The 20328-nt window shown below is 41.0% G+C and overlaps 1 protein-coding gene and 1 long non-coding RNA gene across 3 annotated transcripts in view; one reads left to right on the top strand and one right to left on the bottom strand.

Annotated features, from left to right (window-relative positions):
* Positions 1–4402, bottom strand: part of cftr (CF transmembrane conductance regulator) — a 149144-nt gene extending 144742 nt beyond the window's left edge. Inside the window, exon 1 of one of the 2 annotated variants that reach the window (XM_068050529.1) lies at positions 4243–4400. In XM_068050529.1, the coding sequence (XP_067906630.1) occupies positions 4243–4295 (53 nt within the window). In that variant the 5' untranslated portion in view covers positions 4296–4400. Of the gene's footprint in view, positions 1–4242 lie in introns of both variants that reach the window. The other variant, XM_068050532.1, reaches the window with a different exon arrangement.
* On the top strand, positions 3797–7520 carry LOC137379555 (uncharacterized). The gene is made up of 3 exons (XR_010976856.1): positions 3797–3911; positions 5586–5698; positions 5815–7520. It is a non-coding gene; the product is annotated as an uncharacterized lncRNA (long non-coding RNA).
* The last annotated feature ends 12808 nt before the right edge of the window (positions 7521–20328 follow it).

Consider the following 20328-nt stretch of genomic DNA (forward strand, 5'->3'; position numbering starts at 1 on the left):
GTCATTTGAATACAATATTAAGAATGTTGCTGTGCTAGAAGTTATGCAGTTTTAAGCTGAGAAAGTGGACTAAACTCTGAAAAGTAGTGCTTCAGGAATAAGTTTGTACTCCAAAAGAACAGAACAACATAATATCCAATGGCTTTTACCTACCAGTGAGCAATCACTGAGCTCAATCAAGTTGCTGTGAACCTGTTCCAAAATGTCACTATACAAAATTAGGAATTACACTACCGTCAGAATGTGAATCTGCACCTGTTACATAAAATCAAAGCTCTAGAATTATTTTGTTGGCTTTTTATTGATGTGCATAGCCAACAAACACTGGTAGGTAATTCTTTTCACATCAGTTTACAGAGTGTTCTTTCTACATGGGGTTAATGTGCAAGGCGATTGAATATTAATTCAGCCTTTATTGTTAAAAAGTTTTCTATCAGATGCAATTATAAAGTGTCAAAAGTTAAATTAATAGTTAAATTATCAATATATAGTGATAAATGCCCTGATTTTAAAGTGGGGTCGGAATGGAGTGTGCAATTCCCATAGAGAACAGGGAGTGCAGGGAGTCTGGAGACATGGAGGTCTAGCTGATCTTAATAGTAGTCCCACCCAAACTGTCCAGATCCAGCACCAGCCGATGCGCAGGTGGGAGCGAGAATTTGGCAGCGTGAGGCCACAATCAGGGACCAGTAGGAACCTCTGCTCCTCCGGGCCCACAAGGAAACCTAAAATAAAAAAAGTTCACATTTTCTTTCTGGGCCTCTGCTGGCCCACAATTGGCTCTTAGAAAGTCTGGGCTGATGCCACTGCTGTCTCACTCAAGCCTCCAACTAATACTGCAGTCAGGTCCCAATGACCTAATCGGGACCCAATTTGCATATTTAAAGACAGACACCACTTCCTCCCCGCAGATGTCACTCTTGCCTGCTCAAAAGAGTAGGTTGAGCAGGTCATAGCAGGAAGGCAGCAGCATTAGGGGAATTAAGTCATTTTAATTACCCCCCACCGGCCTGGTTTCTGCCATACATGGGGAACTAAAGTAAGAACCATAAAAGAAATGTTACCATCATTGTCATAACCAAAAAGACCCAATTATAGAAGAATTTAAATCTCCATTGCCTCAACATTAAGTATGAAAAATACTACAGAAAAAACATTTATATTGATATAGGTGTGATGTTCAAAGATCTGGAATAATAATCAAAGAATTTAACAGCACAGCAACATGCGATTTGGCCCATTATGTTTGAGCTGGTTTTATTCTCCACATTAGCCAACTAGTTTAATCCCACTTTCCTGGTCATTCCCCATACTCTTTAATAGGCAATCACTGTAAAATAATTGGATTCCTGTAGTGTTGTTGATGGGTAGTTTGCTGCATGTACTGTGTATGTGACCTACACTGAGCTGATGTTACCACTTTGTTTCTCATCAAGTTGTTATAGTGATTTATCAAAACATTCACTTATCCATTGGCGTGGAGACTAAAAGCACTTTGGGGTTGACCCTTGGATCTGCAAGTCTGAGGCTAAACTGGTTTCTGCTGATGCTGCTTGTGACGTGCTTTGTGCTTTCCAGACATGTTTGGGGGAGACCTGACCACTACTGTGGCACATGTGATTGTCCAGGAGATGACTGGTGTACATGGTCCCATCAAGACGTTTAGGGACACAAGAACGACTGCTCTTTATTCACCTAACTCCGTTACTCTCTCCTTTTCTGGTCTCAAACAAACCTGAACCTATAATAATGTTTCAGCATGTATTTAATTTCACTCTTCTTTAAATCTCTAAGGAAGGCCCGGTCATTGTTCGGTCCATTTTTATCGGCACATGCACTTGTCCAGTGCACTATTCAGAACTTTAATTACACATTTCCAGTTAGAGCACACAACTTTGGGTATACATCAAAACAAAATCTTATATTCATAATTAACCAGGATGTGTTTCAGCAAATGTCATTGTTGGAATGATGTTAAATCCAAGATACCATGTGGCATTGTTTTATGTTTGCATACATTCCAAAGAATCCTGTTCCAATTCACTTGAATAATCTGGTAGTCGGGTCTCTGTTATTCTCATTCTTTATTTTTCTCAATTCCCTTCCAATATCTCTGTTTCTCTTTTTTGTTATTCTCTTCTCTGTTACAGTCCCTATTTGTCTCTGTGTTGTATCTCTTATTACTGTCTCACTGCTCCTGCTAATTCCTCTATTACTCCAGCAATCTCTGTCGACTGTATCTTTTTTCTTCAGTGATCTGCAACTACTGACAATTTTCCAATTATCACTCTCAAGAGATATGAGATCTACAGGAACTGGGAATGAGGTTGTAGATAGAAAATGGTGTGAGAGCAAATGGGAGAGTGAGAAGTGGCCGCAGCTAGCGTGGTAGAGTGGGGATGGACAGAGGCATAATCATATACTGTGACACATGCCTCTAAACTGCTGCATATGTGCAAGCAATCTTTACATTGGGATGTAAGCTGGACGCTGGATTTCAGGAATGCAGGCAGATGAGCTGTCTGCAAGCTGGGATTGAGGATATTTCTTTTGCTTGGGAGAGGAGATAGCAATCGGATTGGAAAGGTAGGATGAAGAAGTTTGTGGATAAATTTGTACTTTTTTGTGAATGATTACTGGGATACTGAGGTTGTTCTCCTTCGAGCAGGGAAGGTTAAGGGGCGATTTAATAGACATATCCAAAATTATGAAGAGTTTGATCAAGTAGTTCGGAAGAAATTGTTTCTGTTGGCAGGAGGGATGGTAACCAAAGGACAGACTTAACATAACTGGCAAAGGAACCAGAAGGGAGTCGAGGAGAATTATTTTTACATGATGAGTTATTATGATCTGGAATGCACTTCCCAAGAGGGTGGTGGAAACAGTTTCAAAAGGGAATTGGGCATATATTTGAAAAGGAAGAAAATAGCAGGGCAATGGGTTAAAAAGCAGGGGAGTAGCACTAATTGGATAGCTGGCCCAGAAAACTAATGCAGGCAGGATTACCTATGATTAAATATTTCGATTAAGGTTATTAGTTAAGGTTATTTTCAGGGAAATTTATTTTCATCATAGACTGTGATTTATCATTTTTCTGACTGAGGCCATCCGAAATGACAATGCAGACGTGGTTGAGAATCTTAATGTTCTGTGGTTTGGGGATCTGAGACAAGGACAGTAGACCGCGGGATGTGATTGATTGAAATTCTAGGATGTGATTGGTTGAAGGGATTCTGCAATGTGATTGGTGGGACTCCAGGTCATCACACGTAGTTAAATCGTCAGGGATTAAAGTTGACAACGTTACAGTTTATTAACTATATCATGTAAACATATTTAAGACAAAAAAAGACATTTAGCAAACATGTGTTCATTTAGATTTAGAACTATTATCGACAAAAATTAAGTTTCTACACTTTGTCCAGAACTGATCTTGTATTCACCTTGTGCACAGCTGCCCCCTCTCATTAAAAAAAGAACAGATTTTATAACCTCATAAATGTGTGCACCTGAAAACATAAGGGCACATGCCTACAGGACACGACCGCACACTTTGAAAGACTCGCTCCAATTGATATCAAATAAAATGATTCGAAATCAGTGCCAAGCGACAAATTCAGTGCCTGACTCTCAATCAGGTTGAAGTTCTGTACACTTAGTGACTTAATGATATGATTTTACTTCCTTTTCATCACAGCAATGAATGTCTAAATGAACTCGTGATTTTTTTTTTGGCCTCTGTACCGTCAAGGTCTATGCATATCGTCAAAAAAACTTTGATCAGTTTCGCAAGACTTTTGAAAAGGAAAGATCGTCTTCAAAAGCCTGTTTAAATTGACTTAGAGTGAGAAAGCTCGCTAGTGCTGTGAAAGCTTTAGTCTCGACAGCGATTGGGCACCGATTTGCAAACAGTAAGCTGAGAAAAGTCAGTGCAACTGGTAGGAGTTGTTGCCAGTTAGTGAACTGTGACAAATGTTGACGTTCTGAAGTTTCAAGTTCCTTTATCTGCGGACCTGAATATCCCGTAATTCAGCAACACCCGCTTAAAATATACATCTACCTTACAGCTCGGGAGGCGGTGAGAGAAGGGGGTAAAAGTCAAAGAGAAATGTATCAACAGTTTAATAAATATGGTCAACTCTGCATAATTACTATAAAAGTTCCACCTTGGGAACATTTTGTTATGAGAACAGAAAGGGTGAGATAGAGAGGTCGCTCGGAATTCAGGAAGGTTGGTCTTACCTGAAGAAGAGTTTGGAGAAGGCATTGGCTTTTTCTATGGGTGATCTCTGCATTGTTGTCTGCTGAAGGGTTTCCAGTACCTGAGAGCAGAGTCTGCCCGCACTTCACCTTATTAACTCTGCCTGGTGATGTCACTGCTCAGCCCAAAGAGAGAGAGAGAGACTGAAGGTTGACAGCAAGTGTGCCTTCTCAAAATGACAAAACGGATTTTCTGCCAGAACTTAATTTGCTGCAAATTGTTGTCCATTTCTCTATAATCATTAACGACCGTAAGAGAACTGGAAAAAAGTGGTGACTTATAATCAATGGTTAGCAGACCTATATACGTTGTCAAACGCACATGCTACTAATTCTTATATTCTTATCATTATAAATAATAGTTTCTTAATGAGAAGTGGTTGTTCGTTTTGTGTTTCCCCATTGGGTCCGCCTGCGTGCAGATGAGAGTTACCCATTCTGCACCCTCTCGTTTTTTCAGTTCTGTTGGGAGAGGGAATCTCCACCAAGAGAATTACTTAACATGATCTTTTGTACGTTCGTTACTTATTTGCGCAGGTTTCTTACATCCAAAATAGTTCTTTTAACGCAAGCTCTTGATTCAAGATACCCGAACTCTCTTTTTGGAGTGGAGTCCTGCAGTATTTGGTCTTTTTATTAGCAAGACATTCTCGACAGTTTGAGCCCGCTTGCAGCAGTGTCTCATATTTTAACAGCAACATGCTTGCAAATCATGTTTACAAGGCACTTCATGTGTGAATCCAATTTATAATCTCCCATTGGTTTACTATCTCGAAGGAAAACAAAACAAATATATGACTTTCCTTTTATTGAAGAGTTTATCAGAAGGCAATAAATAAATTTCACTGTATCAGCATTCAAAAGGATGGCTCAACATTTCTAAAGGACAACAGGGGTGTTTTACATCCAGCAGCGAGACTGATACACAATTACAACCTGTTTAAGCCAAGCGATGAGTGATATTAGTCTGTCCGAATTAAAGTCGATTTCCCCTTTTTATGGAATTAACGAACTCCCCCAGCTACGTCTGTGCTGGAATTATTTTAAGATACTTAAAGATGAAATCGATCCCACTTTGCCAATAAAATGAGATGAGGTGATTTAAAGGGTCCTTTATCTTCCCGATATGTGCGTTGCCTTTGAATGGTACTGGCCGGTGTTCAAAAATTATACTAAAACTTTTGAGTTTGGATTTTCATTTTGCTCCTGGCGATTTTGATGGTTCAGATGAACTTGAATGTTAGCTCTTTCAGCAGGAACTCCCTATGAGCAAACATATCTGTCCTGGCCTGTTTCAATTTTATTTGTGCTCTTGGTATTTTCAGGATTCGAACCGTTTCCAGGGGTAAAATTCTGCAATTACATCCCAATTCCACACGAGAAGTCAGCGTGAGGGGAAACGTGGTCTGTAATGCGCAGCATCAGCAACTATACACAGGTACTGTCCAAACACAAACACTACTGGATGAGTGTAACTGGTAACATGCAGGTTAATTAATTTAATGTAAACTTGAAGCTTCATTTAGTTTTCATTGTTGTTTCTGTTGTTTCCAGAATTTAAAAAGAACACTTGAACGCACTTTTAACCTTATTTATTTTATTGGTGAATCTAATCCACGTTGTGGAACTGGCAGACTCAAATGTCGGCGCAATTTTCAAGACACGCATTTAGGGAAAGATGTGTTCAAAGGCAATTTGAAGCGTGATTTTATATGGACTGTGGCAGATACAGCAGCCGATCCCCATGGCCCGGTTCAGAACGTGCTGAAGTGATGAGAATAAATGTGTAGGAAACCTACACCTGGTAAAGCAGTAGCAGTTAATGGTTCTGTTCGTCCAGCCTCATTTTAGCATCTGATTTTTCTATATATGTTTATAAAATCTGTAAGCCTGGCATCCTTATAATTAGACTGTTTTAGCAAGTCTTGCTACATCTCTGAAGAACAACTCTAAAGCAATCCCATTGGTTATTAAGAACTTTCCGTTTCTGATGTTGGATTTGCTCATGAGATGACACACAGTAAACAACCCGTGGCGAATTTTGGTTTGGAATAAATTAAGGTTTCTGTGGGCGGATACAATAGACAAATCGAAATTAATTTTATGAATTATAGTTATTATATCTTGATTATATGTGCTCATTATTAAGTAATCGATTCATACTTTGGGTATACTGGATGGGCTCTCCTTGTAATGAGATGTATCTTTTAATTTAGAGATTGTGCAATATTCTCACTTAATACTGCGGTAGAGATCGCTCCGAACTGTTATTCAGTTCTTTAATAAACGTACGGTATCTGGGGGTAAAAAGCCAGACTGTAAAGTTTATGAGTTTAATTTTCCAAAAGGCTGGTCGGGAGAATTGTTTTCGTCCTTAGTTCTTCAATCCAGCAGTAAGTTTGTTCTACAACGAACAAAGGTTCAGCATTCTTAGCTTTAATGAGCTGTTACTTCCAAATCGTGTTTGAAAACATTCCGATGATCACTGGCATTGCTTTTGACGGCAATGCTTGAATAATCCTGTTCATTTCCGAATGTGTTAAAATCGAACCGTTGGATTTAAAATGACAGAAGACGATAATTGGAGTTGTAAAATGTGCAGATCAGATTGATCCAGGAGTTGACTATTTCATACAGTTCAATGTATTCAGTGTAATGTAAGGCATCTCCACAAGTAGCGTAAACAAATTAGAATAGCAGTGAATTGTGGAAAAGAAATCAAAACCAATTGGACATCCATATGTGTGTGTAGCTAATGTGAGTTCTCTTGCCACGGCTCGACATTGAGCATTTTCTGCGTAGTTAACTCATTTTGCTGAGACGACCTATTAGTAAATGAGATGTTTCAATAAGTCATTCGTCGTTCCATTGAGTTAGACCTACAATACACGACGGACATTACATTTGAATTAGAGAACTCTGCGCAGGAGCAAGGCTGGTAGATGAACCATAACTTTGACTTACAGGGAAGGACAATGGAAGAGGATGGAAATATTTTAAAAGGTATTTGTGTGAAATATCAGCATCCTAATGACAAAAGAAAAGCAGGGAGTTGATTTGAGAATCTAGTTGTGGCTGCAGGGAGTGACGGAGCTGGGTGACATCTTCCCGGTGATGTGCAGACACCTGACATACTGCTACTCGGTGAAGTTGAGGTGTGAGCTTCCTGAAGACCCGCTGTAGGTATGGTCTGCTGCACAGTGCCCTCCCTCCTCCTCCATCTTCTCCCAGCTGCTCCCCCTCTTCCTCCAGCCCCAAACGCAGACCTATTAGATCACCTTTGACTGTAATAAACAGTATTTAAAAATAACTTTTTTTTTGTTTCATTCTTCATGTCATTCTTGGGTTTGTTTATGATTTTTCCATGCTGAATTTCCTTGAGCAACTAACTGGAACACTGACGTCTAATACTGGCATCTGTGTTTGCCCAGATGTGTGCTTTTGAGAAACATTTATCATTGTTTACCTTTGACTTTGCATATTATATAAAGGAATTCGTTTGTTAGTAAAATATATACTAAACAATTCCAGGTATTTTATTCTCCAAAGCCCATGGACCATCAGCAGCAGCAGAATTGCATTCAACCATAATCTGTAACCTCATAGACTGGCATATCCCCCAATCTACCATTAACTTCAAACCGGGGGACCAATGAAGAGTGTAGGGGGGCATGCCAGGAGCAGCACCAGGAATCCCTAAAAATGAGGTGTCAGCCTGGTGAAGCTGCAACATTGGACTACTTGCATGCCAAACAGTGGAAGCAGCATGCAATAGACAGGGCTAAGCCATCCCACAACCAACGAATTAGATCTAAGCTCTGCAGTCCTGCCACATCCAGTCATGAATGGTGGTGGACAATCAAACAACTGACAGAAGGAGGAGGCTCCACAAATATCCCCATCCTCAATGATGGGTGAACCCAGCACATCAGTGCAAAAGACAAGGCTGAAGCATTTGCATCCATCTTCAGCCAGAAGTGCTGAGTGGATGATCCATCTTGGCCTCCTCCTGAGTTCCCCAGCATCACAGATGCCAGTCTTCAGCTAATCCAATTCACTCCACGTGATATCAAGAAACGGCTGAAGGCACTGGATGCTGCAAAGGCTGTAGGCACTGACAACATTCCGGCAATAGTACTGAAGACTTGTGCTCCAGAACTAGCCGCAACCCTGGCCAAGCTGTTCCAGTATGGCTGCAACCCTGGCATCTACCCGGCAATGTGGAAAATTGCCCAGGTATGTCCTGTATACAAAAAGCAGGACAAATCCAACTCAGCCGATTACCGCCCTTTCAGTCTACTCCCAGCAAAGTGATGGAAGGGGTCATCGACAGTGCTATCAAGTGGCATTTGCTCAGCAATAACCTGCTCACTGACGCTCAGTTTGGGTTCCGCCAGGGCCATTCAGCTCCTGACCTTATTACAGCCTTGATCCAAAAATGGACAAAAGAGCTGAACTCTAGAGGTGAGGTGAAGGTGACTGCCTTTGACATCAAGGCAGCATTTGACTGAGTATGGCATCAAAGAGCCCTAGCAAAACTGAGGTCAATAGGAATCAGGGGAGAAAATCTCTGCTGTTTGGCGTCATACCAAGCATAAAGGAAGATGGTTGTGGTTGTTGGTGGTCAATCATCTCAGTCCTTGACATCACTGCAGGAGTTCCTAAGGGCTGTGTCCTAGGCCCAACCATCTTCAGCTGCTTCATCAATGAACCTCCCTCCATCATAAGGTCAGTAGTGGGGATGTTCGCTGATGATTGCAGAATGCTCAGCACCATTTACTACTCCTCAGATACTGAAGCATCCCGTGTCCATATGCAGCAAGACCTGGACAACATCCAGGCTTGGGCTGATAAGTGGCAAGTAACATTTGTGCCACACAAATACCAGGCAGTGACCATCTCAAGCAAGAGAGAATCTAACCATCTCCGCTTGAGGTTCAATGGCATTACCATCACTGAATTCTCCACTTTCAACATCCTGGGAGTTACCATTGACCAGAAACTGAACTGGACCAGCCACATAAATGCTGTGGCTACAGGAGCAGGTCAGAGGCTAGGAATCCTGCGGCAACTAACTCACCTCCTGTCTCCTCAGTGCCTGTCCACCATTTACAAGGCACAAGTCAGGAGTGTGATGGAATACTCGCCATTTGCCTGGGTGGGTGCATCTCCAACAACACTCAAGAAGCTCAACACCATCCAGAACAAAGCAGCCCACTTGATTGGCACCCCATCTACCACCTTCAACATTTACTACCTTCCTCACTGACGCACAGTAGCAACGGTGTGTACCATCCACAAGATGCACTGCAGCAACTCATCAAGGTTCCTTCGACAGCACCTTCCAAACCCGTGACTTCTACCACCTAGAAGGACAAGGGCAGCAGACACATGGGAACACCTCCACACACCATTCTGACTTGGAACTATATCGCCGTTCCTTCACTGTCACTGGGTCAAAATCCTGGAACTCCTTTCCTAACAGCACTGTTGGTGTACCTACACCCCAAGGACTGCAGCGGTTCAAGAAGGCAGCTCACCACCACCTTCCTCAAGGGCAATTAGGGATGAGCAATAAATGCAGACCTAGCCAGTGACGCCCTCATCCCATAAACGAATAAAAGAAATCAATCGTTGGTGCGAGGTCAATTGTTAATTTTGAATCTGAGATTTGATATTTGTTAAACAAAGGTTTTAAGGGATATGGGATAAAGGTCGCAGGGTTCAGGTCACAGATCAGCCATGTTCTTATTGAATGGCAAAACAGACTTGAGGAGCTAAATGGCCTACTACTGTTAAATACAGGTTAGTGACTTAGACTGTCAGTTTAAGGAGAGTGCTCTATCTTAGATCCATGTGCAGAATGCCACACCAAAGATTAAGATACTGTCCTTGTAGACATCTATATTTTTTGTTTCTTATTTCCATTTACTCTTTGTGGTAGTGCAATGCGATATTTAGTTTGGGTGTCTGTTTCAAGGGTAGTGATTTTCCAGTCTGAGAATTTCACAAAAAAATTCAATTGATTTAACTTAGCGGTATTTATTTTGAAAATAATAAATCTTTTGTGATGCATTTTAATTTTTGACAGTATTTATTTTCTGATGTTAAATAGGTTTTATGCATTAATTGATGAATCATCCTGGAATGGAGGCTGTGATTCTTTTTGAAGGTAGCTGTGGGAATGAAGCTTCAGTAATATGTTTATCATTAAGACGGGCAAGATAAAATATTGATTTGATTTGGTTATAACATCTGTTCCTGGTATGGAGTTTACACCTCAACTCTACACAGAGCTTCTCCAATGACTCAACAGGTTAGGCAGTAACTAACGGAGTCACACAGTCCAGGAAAGTATCTGATTGGTTCAAGCAGCTACTTGTTCCCATTAAACTTAAATGGAGGAATGGATGAGCTCAACACATCCATAGTAAATTTATGCATGCAAGTTTCAATTCTGGTCTCTGACAAACAGTAACGTTTCTGCCGATTGAAAAGTGTTGATAGGATAATAATGGAAAATAGCATCGGATGACTACCTGAGGATTTTTAAAGCTTTCATGTATAAAAGAAGCTTGTGCACTGTCTCCAATTATATTGTAGTTAGTAAGTATTACTATCACTCTAAGATCATGTGTTTGCAAGTGCTGCACTGCTGCAATGATGGATCAATAGAGATGGGGTGTAGTTACACAATAGCTACTGATCCTAATCTCAGTTTGTCATCAGTAGTGTTTGTGCTGCCTGGTTGCAGACTTGTGCTGTCCATTCAAGGATAGAGCTGTGTGCACTCATGCTCATAAATACGTGCAGACCTACACTCCAGGCCACTAAAACTTAAACATATTAAGTGAATGAGCAGAAGTGTCTGCACCTTCAGTATATTTAAATAAGCTTCTAGCCAGCAGAAAGGCATCATCACCTTCATCTACAAGCGTAAGGTGGAGATGAAGGAAATCACAAATTGACGGCCCAATACACTGCTTAACATGGACCGTAAAATTCTGCCTAAGGTCATCACCATTTGGGTGAAATCTGATCTGGAGTTGGTGATCCAGTGGTATCAGACCTGTGCTTTACCTGGCAGAAAGATCATTGATAGCCTCACGATAGTCAGGGATATGATGCTTTATGTACAGGGCAGGAGGGTGGACAACTGCCTCATCAGTTTGGACCAAGACAAAATATCACACATCTGCATGATGGACGTGCTCTCCAAAATGGGGTTTGGGGATGGAATCCAACACAAGCATCAGTAGTGCAGTTTCAATCAATGGGTGGGAATTGGAAGATTTTCCAATCAAATTTGGAGTCAGACAGGGCTGTCCTCTCTCCCCTGTCTTGTTTACGTGCTGTATCAAATCTTTTGCCGAGTCCCTCAGGAAGGATGCGGGCATAAGAGGGGTGACAATCCCAGGCAGTGGAGGCATTCAGGTCAAAGCCTCCCTCTACATGAATGACGTTGCCGTCTTCTTCTTGGATCTGCTGTCAGTTCGCAGACTGATGAGCTTCTGCAACCAGTTTGAACTGACCTTGGGAGCCAAAGTAAATTGAGGCAAGAGTGAGACCATGTCCTTTGGGAACAGGCCCAACCGATCCTTTGTCCCCTTCATCATCAGGTCTGACGACCTAAAGGTGCTGTGGATATGTTTCGGAGGAGCAAATAGCCTAAGTCAAACAAAAACTGGGCATGTGGGAGCAGCTCTCCTTCTCCATTGCGATTAAAAACCTGGTCATCAGGTGTGAGGTGCTCTCAGTGTTGTTGTACGTGGCATAGGCCCATACCCAGCTCCTGCATTGCGACGTTCACCCAAACCATTTTCCACTTTATCTGGAGATCGAAAATGGACCGTGTCCACAGGGACACATATACAAATTTTTAGATTAAGGGGGGAGAAAAGTACCCAACATTGCCCTCATCCTGATGGCCATCTTTGTGTGCGGCTGCATCGAGCTGTGCATAGCCCCTCAGCAGGCAAATAGCAAGTGTTGCTACGTGCTGAGGTTCTATCTGTCCCTGGTGTTGCGTAGGATGGGTCTGGCCATGTTGCCGGGGAATGATCCATTCAGTTGGATTGTGGCATACCAATTGTCCCTTGTGGAAAAGTTTGTGCAGAAAAACACCTTTTCACCACAAGTCTATCAGGCAGTGGTCCACACTTTGCATCCTCAAGGCCCTGTGGAAAAACGATACAATGGATCCTGTCAAATGGTTCCCTGGGCAGACTGTCAAAGTCATTTGGCAGAATGCCTCATCACCAGAACTTTCAAACAAGCACCAAGCCATAGCTTGGCTAGTAGTGAGAAGGGTCGACCCCGTAAGGTTCTCATGCACACCCGGCGTCTCAGCACCACAGTATGCTGTCCTTGAGGCGGCTGCAATGGGGAAGAGACCATCGCCCACCTCCTTCTGGAATGTACCTTTGCAAAAAAGGTCTGGAAATAGATGCAATGGTTTTTGTTGAGGTCCATTCTGAGCAGCTTCATAACACAAGACTCTCTGCTCCACAGGCTATTCCCAGGATGCACACCAAAATAAGCATCAACTGCTGCTGGAGGACCATCAAATTAATTTTTTTTATTCTTTCATGGGATGTGTGTGTCACAGGCTAGGCGGCATTTGTTGCCCATTGCTGATTTCCCTTGACAACTGAGTGGCTTCCTAGGCCAATTCAGAGGGCAGTTAAGAGTCAACCACATTGCTGTGGGTCTGGAGTCATATGTAAGCTAGACCAGGTAAGTACAACAGATTTCCTTCCCTAAAGGACATTAGTGAACTAGATGGGTTTTTGAGACTAGCTTTTAATTCCAGATTTTTGCTAATTAATTGAATTTATTAATTAATTGATTTCAAATTCTACTAGTTGCCATGGTGGGATTTGAACTCATGACTCTGTAGAATTAGCCTGGATCTGGGTCTGCTTGAAATTTGCTGCTCTTCCAGTGCAAACAACTGTCCACAACCAAGTGTTGTAGACTGTCACATTCCATCATCCAGGACTACGTGCTGAGGAATGAACTAAAGCTTGGGGCAACTGCAGCAAAGGCTCAATGGGAAAGGCCACAGTCTAAGGCCCTCCTGTCACAGTGCACTGAGGGTCTGGAACCTGTGTAAAATCCCTCTTACTGTATGCACCAGAGAATGTTTGACATGAAATGTAAATGTATATGGTAACTATAACCTGTAATTTAAAATGTAGTGAGGCACCTCAGAGTGCCACATTATTTTTTTTTGATTTGTTCTCTGGATGTGAGCCTTGTTGACAAGGCCAGCATTTATTGCCCATCCCTAATTGCCCTTGTGAAGGTGGTGGTGAGCCTGCTCCTTGAACTGCTGCAGTCCATGTGGTGTAGGTAATCCAGAATACAAACATACATACAAACATGCAAACTAGGAGCAGGAGTAGGATTTTCAGCTCCTTGAGCCTACTCCGTCATTCAATAAGATTATGGCTGATCTGTTTGTGGCTTCAATCCACTTTACTGCCAACCCCTGATACCCTTTGATTCCCTTGTTTGTCAAGAATCTGTCTACCTCTGCCTTAAAAATATTCAATGATCCTGCCTCCATGATTCTCCGGGGAAGAGAGTTCCACAGACTCACGACCCTCTGAGAGAAAAATTTCTCCTCATCTCTGTCTTAAATGGGAGACCCCTTATTTTTAAACTATGCCTCCTAGTTTTAGTCTCTCTCACAAGGGGAAACATCCTTTCCACATCCACCCTGTCAAGTCCCCTCAGGATCTTATATGTTTCAATAAGATCACCTCTCATCCTTCTAAACTCCAATGAATCCAGACCCAACCTGTCCTGGTATGGTGAGATTGTCATATGAGGATGTAAATGAGGAGATTGGTGCTGTATACTCTAGCATTTAGAAGAATGAGAGGCAATCTCATAGAAACTTACAAAATTCTTAAAGGGATAGACAGGGTAGATGCAGAAAAGATGTTTCCCCTAGCTGTGAGGTCTAGAACCAGGGGGCACAATCTCAGAATAAAGGGCAAGCCATTTAGGATTGAGATGAGGAGGAACTTCTTCACTCAGAGGGTGATGAATCTTTGGAATTCTCTTCCCCGGAGGGTGGTGGAAGCTCAGTCACTGAGTAAGTTCAAGACAGAGATTGATAGATTTCTAGTTGCTAATGACATCAAGGAATATGGGGATAGTGCAAAAATATGGCATTGAGGTAGACAATCAGCCATGATCTAGAATGGCGGAGCAGGCTCGAAGGGCTGAATGGCCTACTCCTGCTCCTATGTTCCTCTGTTCCTATTTCCTCATTAGATAACATTCTCATCCCAGGAATCAGTCGAGTGAACCTTCTCTGAACTGCTTACAATGCAATTATATCCTTTCTTAAGTAAGGAGACCTAAACAGTACATAATACTCCAGAGGTGGTATCACCAATACCCTGTACAACAGTAGCAAAACATTTCTACTTTTATATTCCATTCCCCCTGCAATAAACAACAACATTTGCCTTTTTAATCACTTGCTGTGCCTGCATACTAACTTGTGTTATGAATGCTGTTAGGGAAGGAGTTCCTGGATTTTGACCCAGTGACAATGAAGCAACCGTATGTAGTTCCAAGTCAGGATGGTGTGTGACTTGAAGGGGAAATTGCAGGTAGTGAAGTTGCCATGAATCTGCTGCCTTTGTCCTTCTACGTGATAGAGGTCGCTAGTTTGGAAGGTGCTGTAGAAGGAGCCATGGTGAGTTGCTGCAGTGCATCTTGGAAATGTACACACTGCTGTCACTGTGCCCGGTGGTGAAGGAGTGAATGTATAATGTTGTGGATGGGGTGCTGATCAAGTGGGATGCTTTTTCTTGGATGGTGTTGAGCGTTGTTGGAACTGCGTTCATCTAGGCAAGTGGAGAGTATTCCATCACACTCCTAACTTGTGCCTTGTAGATGGTGGACAGGCTTTGGGGAGTCAGGAGGTGAGATGCTCACTGCAGAATTCCCAGCCTCACCTGCTCTTGTAATCACAGTATTTGTATGACTGGTCCAGTTAAGTTTCTGATCAATGGTAACCCCCCAGGGTATTGATGGTGAGGAATTCAATGATGGTAATGCCATTGAACATCAAGGGGAGATGGTTAGATTCTCTCTTTTTGGAGATGGTCATTGCCAGGCACTTGTGTGGCATGAATGTTATTTGCCACTTATCAGCCCAAGCCTGGATGTTGTCCAGGTCTTGCTGCATGCGGCCTCAAACTGCTTCAGTATCTGAGGAGTTGCAAATGGTACTGAACACTGTGCAATCATCAGCAAACATCCTCACTTCCCTTATATTGAAGGGAAGGTCATTGATGAAGCAGCTGAAGATGTTTGGGCCTAGGACATGATGCTGAGGAACTCCTGCCGCAGTGTTCTGGGACTGAGATGGTTGGCCTCCAAGAACCACAACAATCTTCCTTTGTGCTAGGTATGACTCCAACCAGTATTGAAAGAACTGTATTAAAAGAAATTGAACTGTATTGCACTTCACATAATGTCAAATTTGAACAGTTATGTAATGTACTTTACAAATTTTATGAATAAAATATATTTTTGAAAGAAAAAAAACTAAGCTGTAGGTAAGTTTATAAAAGATCCAGGAATAGCCTCTGGAGAACTGAACACTCTGTTATCCTGGTATGACACTGCACTGTTATACTCCAGGCAATGCCAAACTCAAGTGATGTAAGACTGCATCTTCAGTGACCTTCAAAGTCAGGCTGGAACTTGACTCTGAAGTTATAGAGCAATCTCTGTATTGCTACGGAGCAGAAACTGCTTTGCAGCTATGTTAAAGTTGCCATATAAAAGCACCCTTAGACTGTAAATCTTTCATTGGTATGCTATGAACATTGCACTTATCCAATGCAAGATCTGTAGTATAACAGGAGTGTTAGGACATAGTACTGTGTTTAGTATAGAGAAACAATGTAGCTTGATGAAAGTAACTCCACATATAAACCAACAATGAAAAGGTTGCAGTCTAACCTGACATTCTGAACATAATTACAGCTGATGAAAATCCCACATAATTCAAGACAACAATGAAAATGGCCCTGAGAAAATTGCACTTCAATAAAATGAAGACAAAAAAAATGTCCCAAATGATGTGGAATCATCAGTACATGTAGCACATGAGGGAGGATTTATCTGTCATTTTGTGATGTTAAAATGAGGAACTGAAACTAATTTTCAGTTACATCTCAAATACTTAAACCCTATAAAATTCAACATTGTATTTATAATTCTAATCAGTGTTTTGATATTCTAAGATGTTTGAATAGATAATATCTAGCTAAGAATATTGCAGTCAACTTCAGATACATGCAATTCTGCAAGAAACCAATTGTTACTAATCTCCTGAAAGCTGCCAATGTTCCTGAGTCTCAACATTAATAATTGTGCAATAGGTTCTGATGCACCATTATGCCACTCTTATTTCTTTCTTAATCTATCCTATATGGCAGAATTCATTGTAGTTAAATGACATTTTATAATTTCAACTTTTTATACACTAAGATTTGAGTTCATCATTTCTTACGTAGTAGTGCTAAGGGAGTACTATATTAATGAAGTTAGAAAGCTCTGTTGCTAAATAAGTGCATCCTGAGCTGAATTAATTCTCTTCTTTTGTCAAAAGACAGCTTTTTGCTATGCAGCATGAGCTAGGAATGTGTTAGAATTAATCAATACGTATGACCTTGTGTTGGGAACCCCTAAAATTAGTATTTTTGGCAAACTGATCCTATCATCTACCACGCTTTAGACTCTCTGTTCACATTCTAGATTCTCCCGATTGTCAAGGAAAACAAGCATTCTCGCTGGGGATCAGTCACTGAAGATCATATCTAACAGAATCTGAACAGATTATCAAATTTTTTATTATTTGTTCTTATGATGTAAGTCCTACTGGCAAGGTAATATTTATCGCCCATCATATTGCCTTGAGTGAATAATAAGATGACTAGGAAATCATGTCTCTTCTTCAATGGCATTTACATGTTTCAACCAGATTGCTGTTAAGACAGAAAAACAACAGTGAATTGCATTTTTAGATTACTAGTTCCTGGTTGAATTCACATAAAAAGGTATGTAGAGGAACCAAACAATGGGTTAATCACTTGCAGTGCCCAGATGGAAATATGAAACAAGAAAAAATGTATTTTGATCATGAACTAAATTAACAGGGGTGTTAACAGATGGTTTAGATAGAAAATTGGCATAATATGCTTATACTAAACTGTGTTTTTTGTGGCTCAGTTGGTAGTGCTCTCACCTCTGAAGCAAAAGGTTGTGCTTTCAAAACCCACTCCAAAAACAGGTGTACATAATCCAGGCTGACTCTCCAGTGCAGTACTGTGGGAGTGTTGCATTGTTGGAGGTGCCATGAGAAGTTAAACTGAAACCCTATATGCTCTCTCAGATACACATAAAAGAAACAATAATCAAATCAAAGAATGGCAAAGGCACTGTGACCAGCGACATAGATTGACCATTCACAGAATAACTAACTTTGCTACAGAGTAAAAGCAATTTCATAAAGTCATCCCAGAACAAAGCTGTTTAATGCCATTTTTAACATGGAGTTACTATTTAAAATCATGTAAAAATAAAGACAAAATTGCTACTTTGGTCACAGAGATAATGCAGTGTGAGCTGTGTAATCCTGAGCTGTGTGGATGATGGAAATGCCATGCCAAGGAAAACAACTGGTTTAGGACAAATCATATAGAATATATACAGTGTTGTTCTTGCCAACTATAATAAGCAGGAAAATAATCGATGATTAAAATAATTATATGTTCATCAATTAAATAATTTTAAATGATTTCTAGGACTAGAGCACTGGTCAGAAGTCCTCAGATTTTGGAAATTGAAAGTGACAAAGGAATTGTTTGGCATCATTTCATCCACAATTTATTATTTCTCAACATTTATTATGACATTGTGAATTATGTGAGAAATGAAACAAGTATGACATTTTGAAACATACATTTTGAAAATATTCCTGTAAAGCCGATAACAAACGCTGTAAAGCTAAAATTAAATCTTTGGTTGAATGTTCTAAGACTGAAATTAAAATGTCTAAAAGTTAGGAACAAAAGAATGACCACTGAAGTCTATATAAAAAAGACTAAAATTTGAGGTCCAGAGATGAAACTAAAACTAAAGTTAGGGTTATTTCTATAGTACCTCGAAATGATTAAAGATGTATTCTGGAATTTTGTTTAAATTACCTTTGGAATCAGAAACAATTTTTTTATTCGTTCATGGGATCTGGGCGTCATTGACAAGGCATCTCTAATTGCCCTTGAGAACCTTATATTCAAAAGATTTTATCAGGAGATTTTTAAAAAGTTTGTTTTTCTCATGTGCTTTCTGAGATTGCATTTTGTTTACTTCCTTAAACCTTTAAACTATTTAGCTACTGTATAGGTGTAAAAAAAAACAAGAATCCTTTCTAATTTTTCAACACGTTTCACAAATGCAATTATTCCATTTCAAAAGTTTAATTGTAACTTTATAGTAAAAAGTTACTTCAGCATTATTAATTCTTAAAGCTTTGCCTATAAAGCATGTTTAGCAAACATGAAGTGTAAAATAGATTTAAATATCATTTTACAAGATAAAATCTGTGATATATTGAAGATTTGGAGACCAGCTGTGACAGTTGGGTCATGATGCCATGGTGTGTGACCCATAGTTAGCAGTCCATGAGCTGGCACTGAACTAGACCCCAGCTAAGGTTGCTAATGGAGTACTATACTCATTCAGATTGTAAATCTCAGTCACTCAGTAATCAAATTCTGAGCACAAGCTGAGTAGAATTAAACTCTTTATTTATCAAAAAGCACCCTCTTGCAGCTCAACAGGAGCCAGAGAAAAGAACTCAATAGAATAAGTCATCTGGAAAAGCATTTCTTTTTGAGGGGCTTTGCTTCATAATCTGTAAAATTTGCAAGTACAAAGTAAAAAAAATCAGATCTCACTAACTTTTACACTCTATTCTTCCTGGAATGAATAAAAAAAAAATCCAACAGGAGGAAATTTTACCGCCATCACCATCCCCGGGTATGTCCTGTCCCACCGGCAGGGCAGACCCACCAGAGTGGTGGCACAGTAGTATACAGTCGGGAGGTAGTTGCCCTGGGAGTTCTCAACATCGACTCCAGACCCCATGAGGTCTCATGGTATCAGGTCAAACATGGGCAAGGAAACCTCCTGCAGATTACCACCTACCGCTCCCTCTTCAACTGATGAAACAGCACTCCTCTATGTTGAACACCCTTTTGAGGAAGCACTGAGGGTGGCAGGGGTGCAGAATGTACTCTGGATGGGGGACTTCAATATCCATCACACAATGACTGACTGAGCTGGCCGAGTCCTAAAGGACATAGCTACCAGACTGGGTCTGCGACAGGTGGTGAAGTAACCAACAAGAGGGAAAAACATACTTGACCTCGTCCTCGTCAATGTGCCTGCCACAGATGTATCTGTCAATGACAGTATTGGTAGGAGTGACAAAGTCCCGTCTTCACACTGAGAATACCCTCCATCATGTTGTGCAGCACTACCACCGTGCTACACGGGATAGATTTAGAACAGATCTAGCAATGCAAAACTGGGCATCCATGAGGCGCTGTGGACCATCAGCAGCAGCAGATTTGTATTCAAACACAATCTGTAACCTCATGGCCCAGCATATCCTCCACTCTGCCATTATCATCAAGCTGGGGGATCAGCCCTGTTTCAATGAAGAGTGCAGGACGGCATGCCAGGAGCAGCACCAGGCATACCTAAAAATGAGGTGTCAACCTGGTGAGGCTACAATCCAGGACTACTGTGTGGCTATCAGTAGCAGCAAAATTGTATTCAACCATAATCTGTAACCTCATGGCCCAGCATCTCCCCCACATTATAGCAGGACATTTGGAAAAATTCAAGGTAATCTGGCAGAGTCAACATGGTTTTGTGAAAGGGAAATCATGTTTAACCAATTTATTGGAGTTCTTTGAGGGAGTTACATGTGCCGTGGATAAAGGGGAACCAGTGGATGTATTG

The sequence above is a fragment of the Heterodontus francisci genome, chromosome 18, assembly GCF_036365525.1.
Source record: "Heterodontus francisci isolate sHetFra1 chromosome 18, sHetFra1.hap1, whole genome shotgun sequence".
In the NCBI taxonomy this organism is placed as follows: domain Eukaryota; kingdom Metazoa; phylum Chordata; class Chondrichthyes; order Heterodontiformes; family Heterodontidae; genus Heterodontus; species Heterodontus francisci.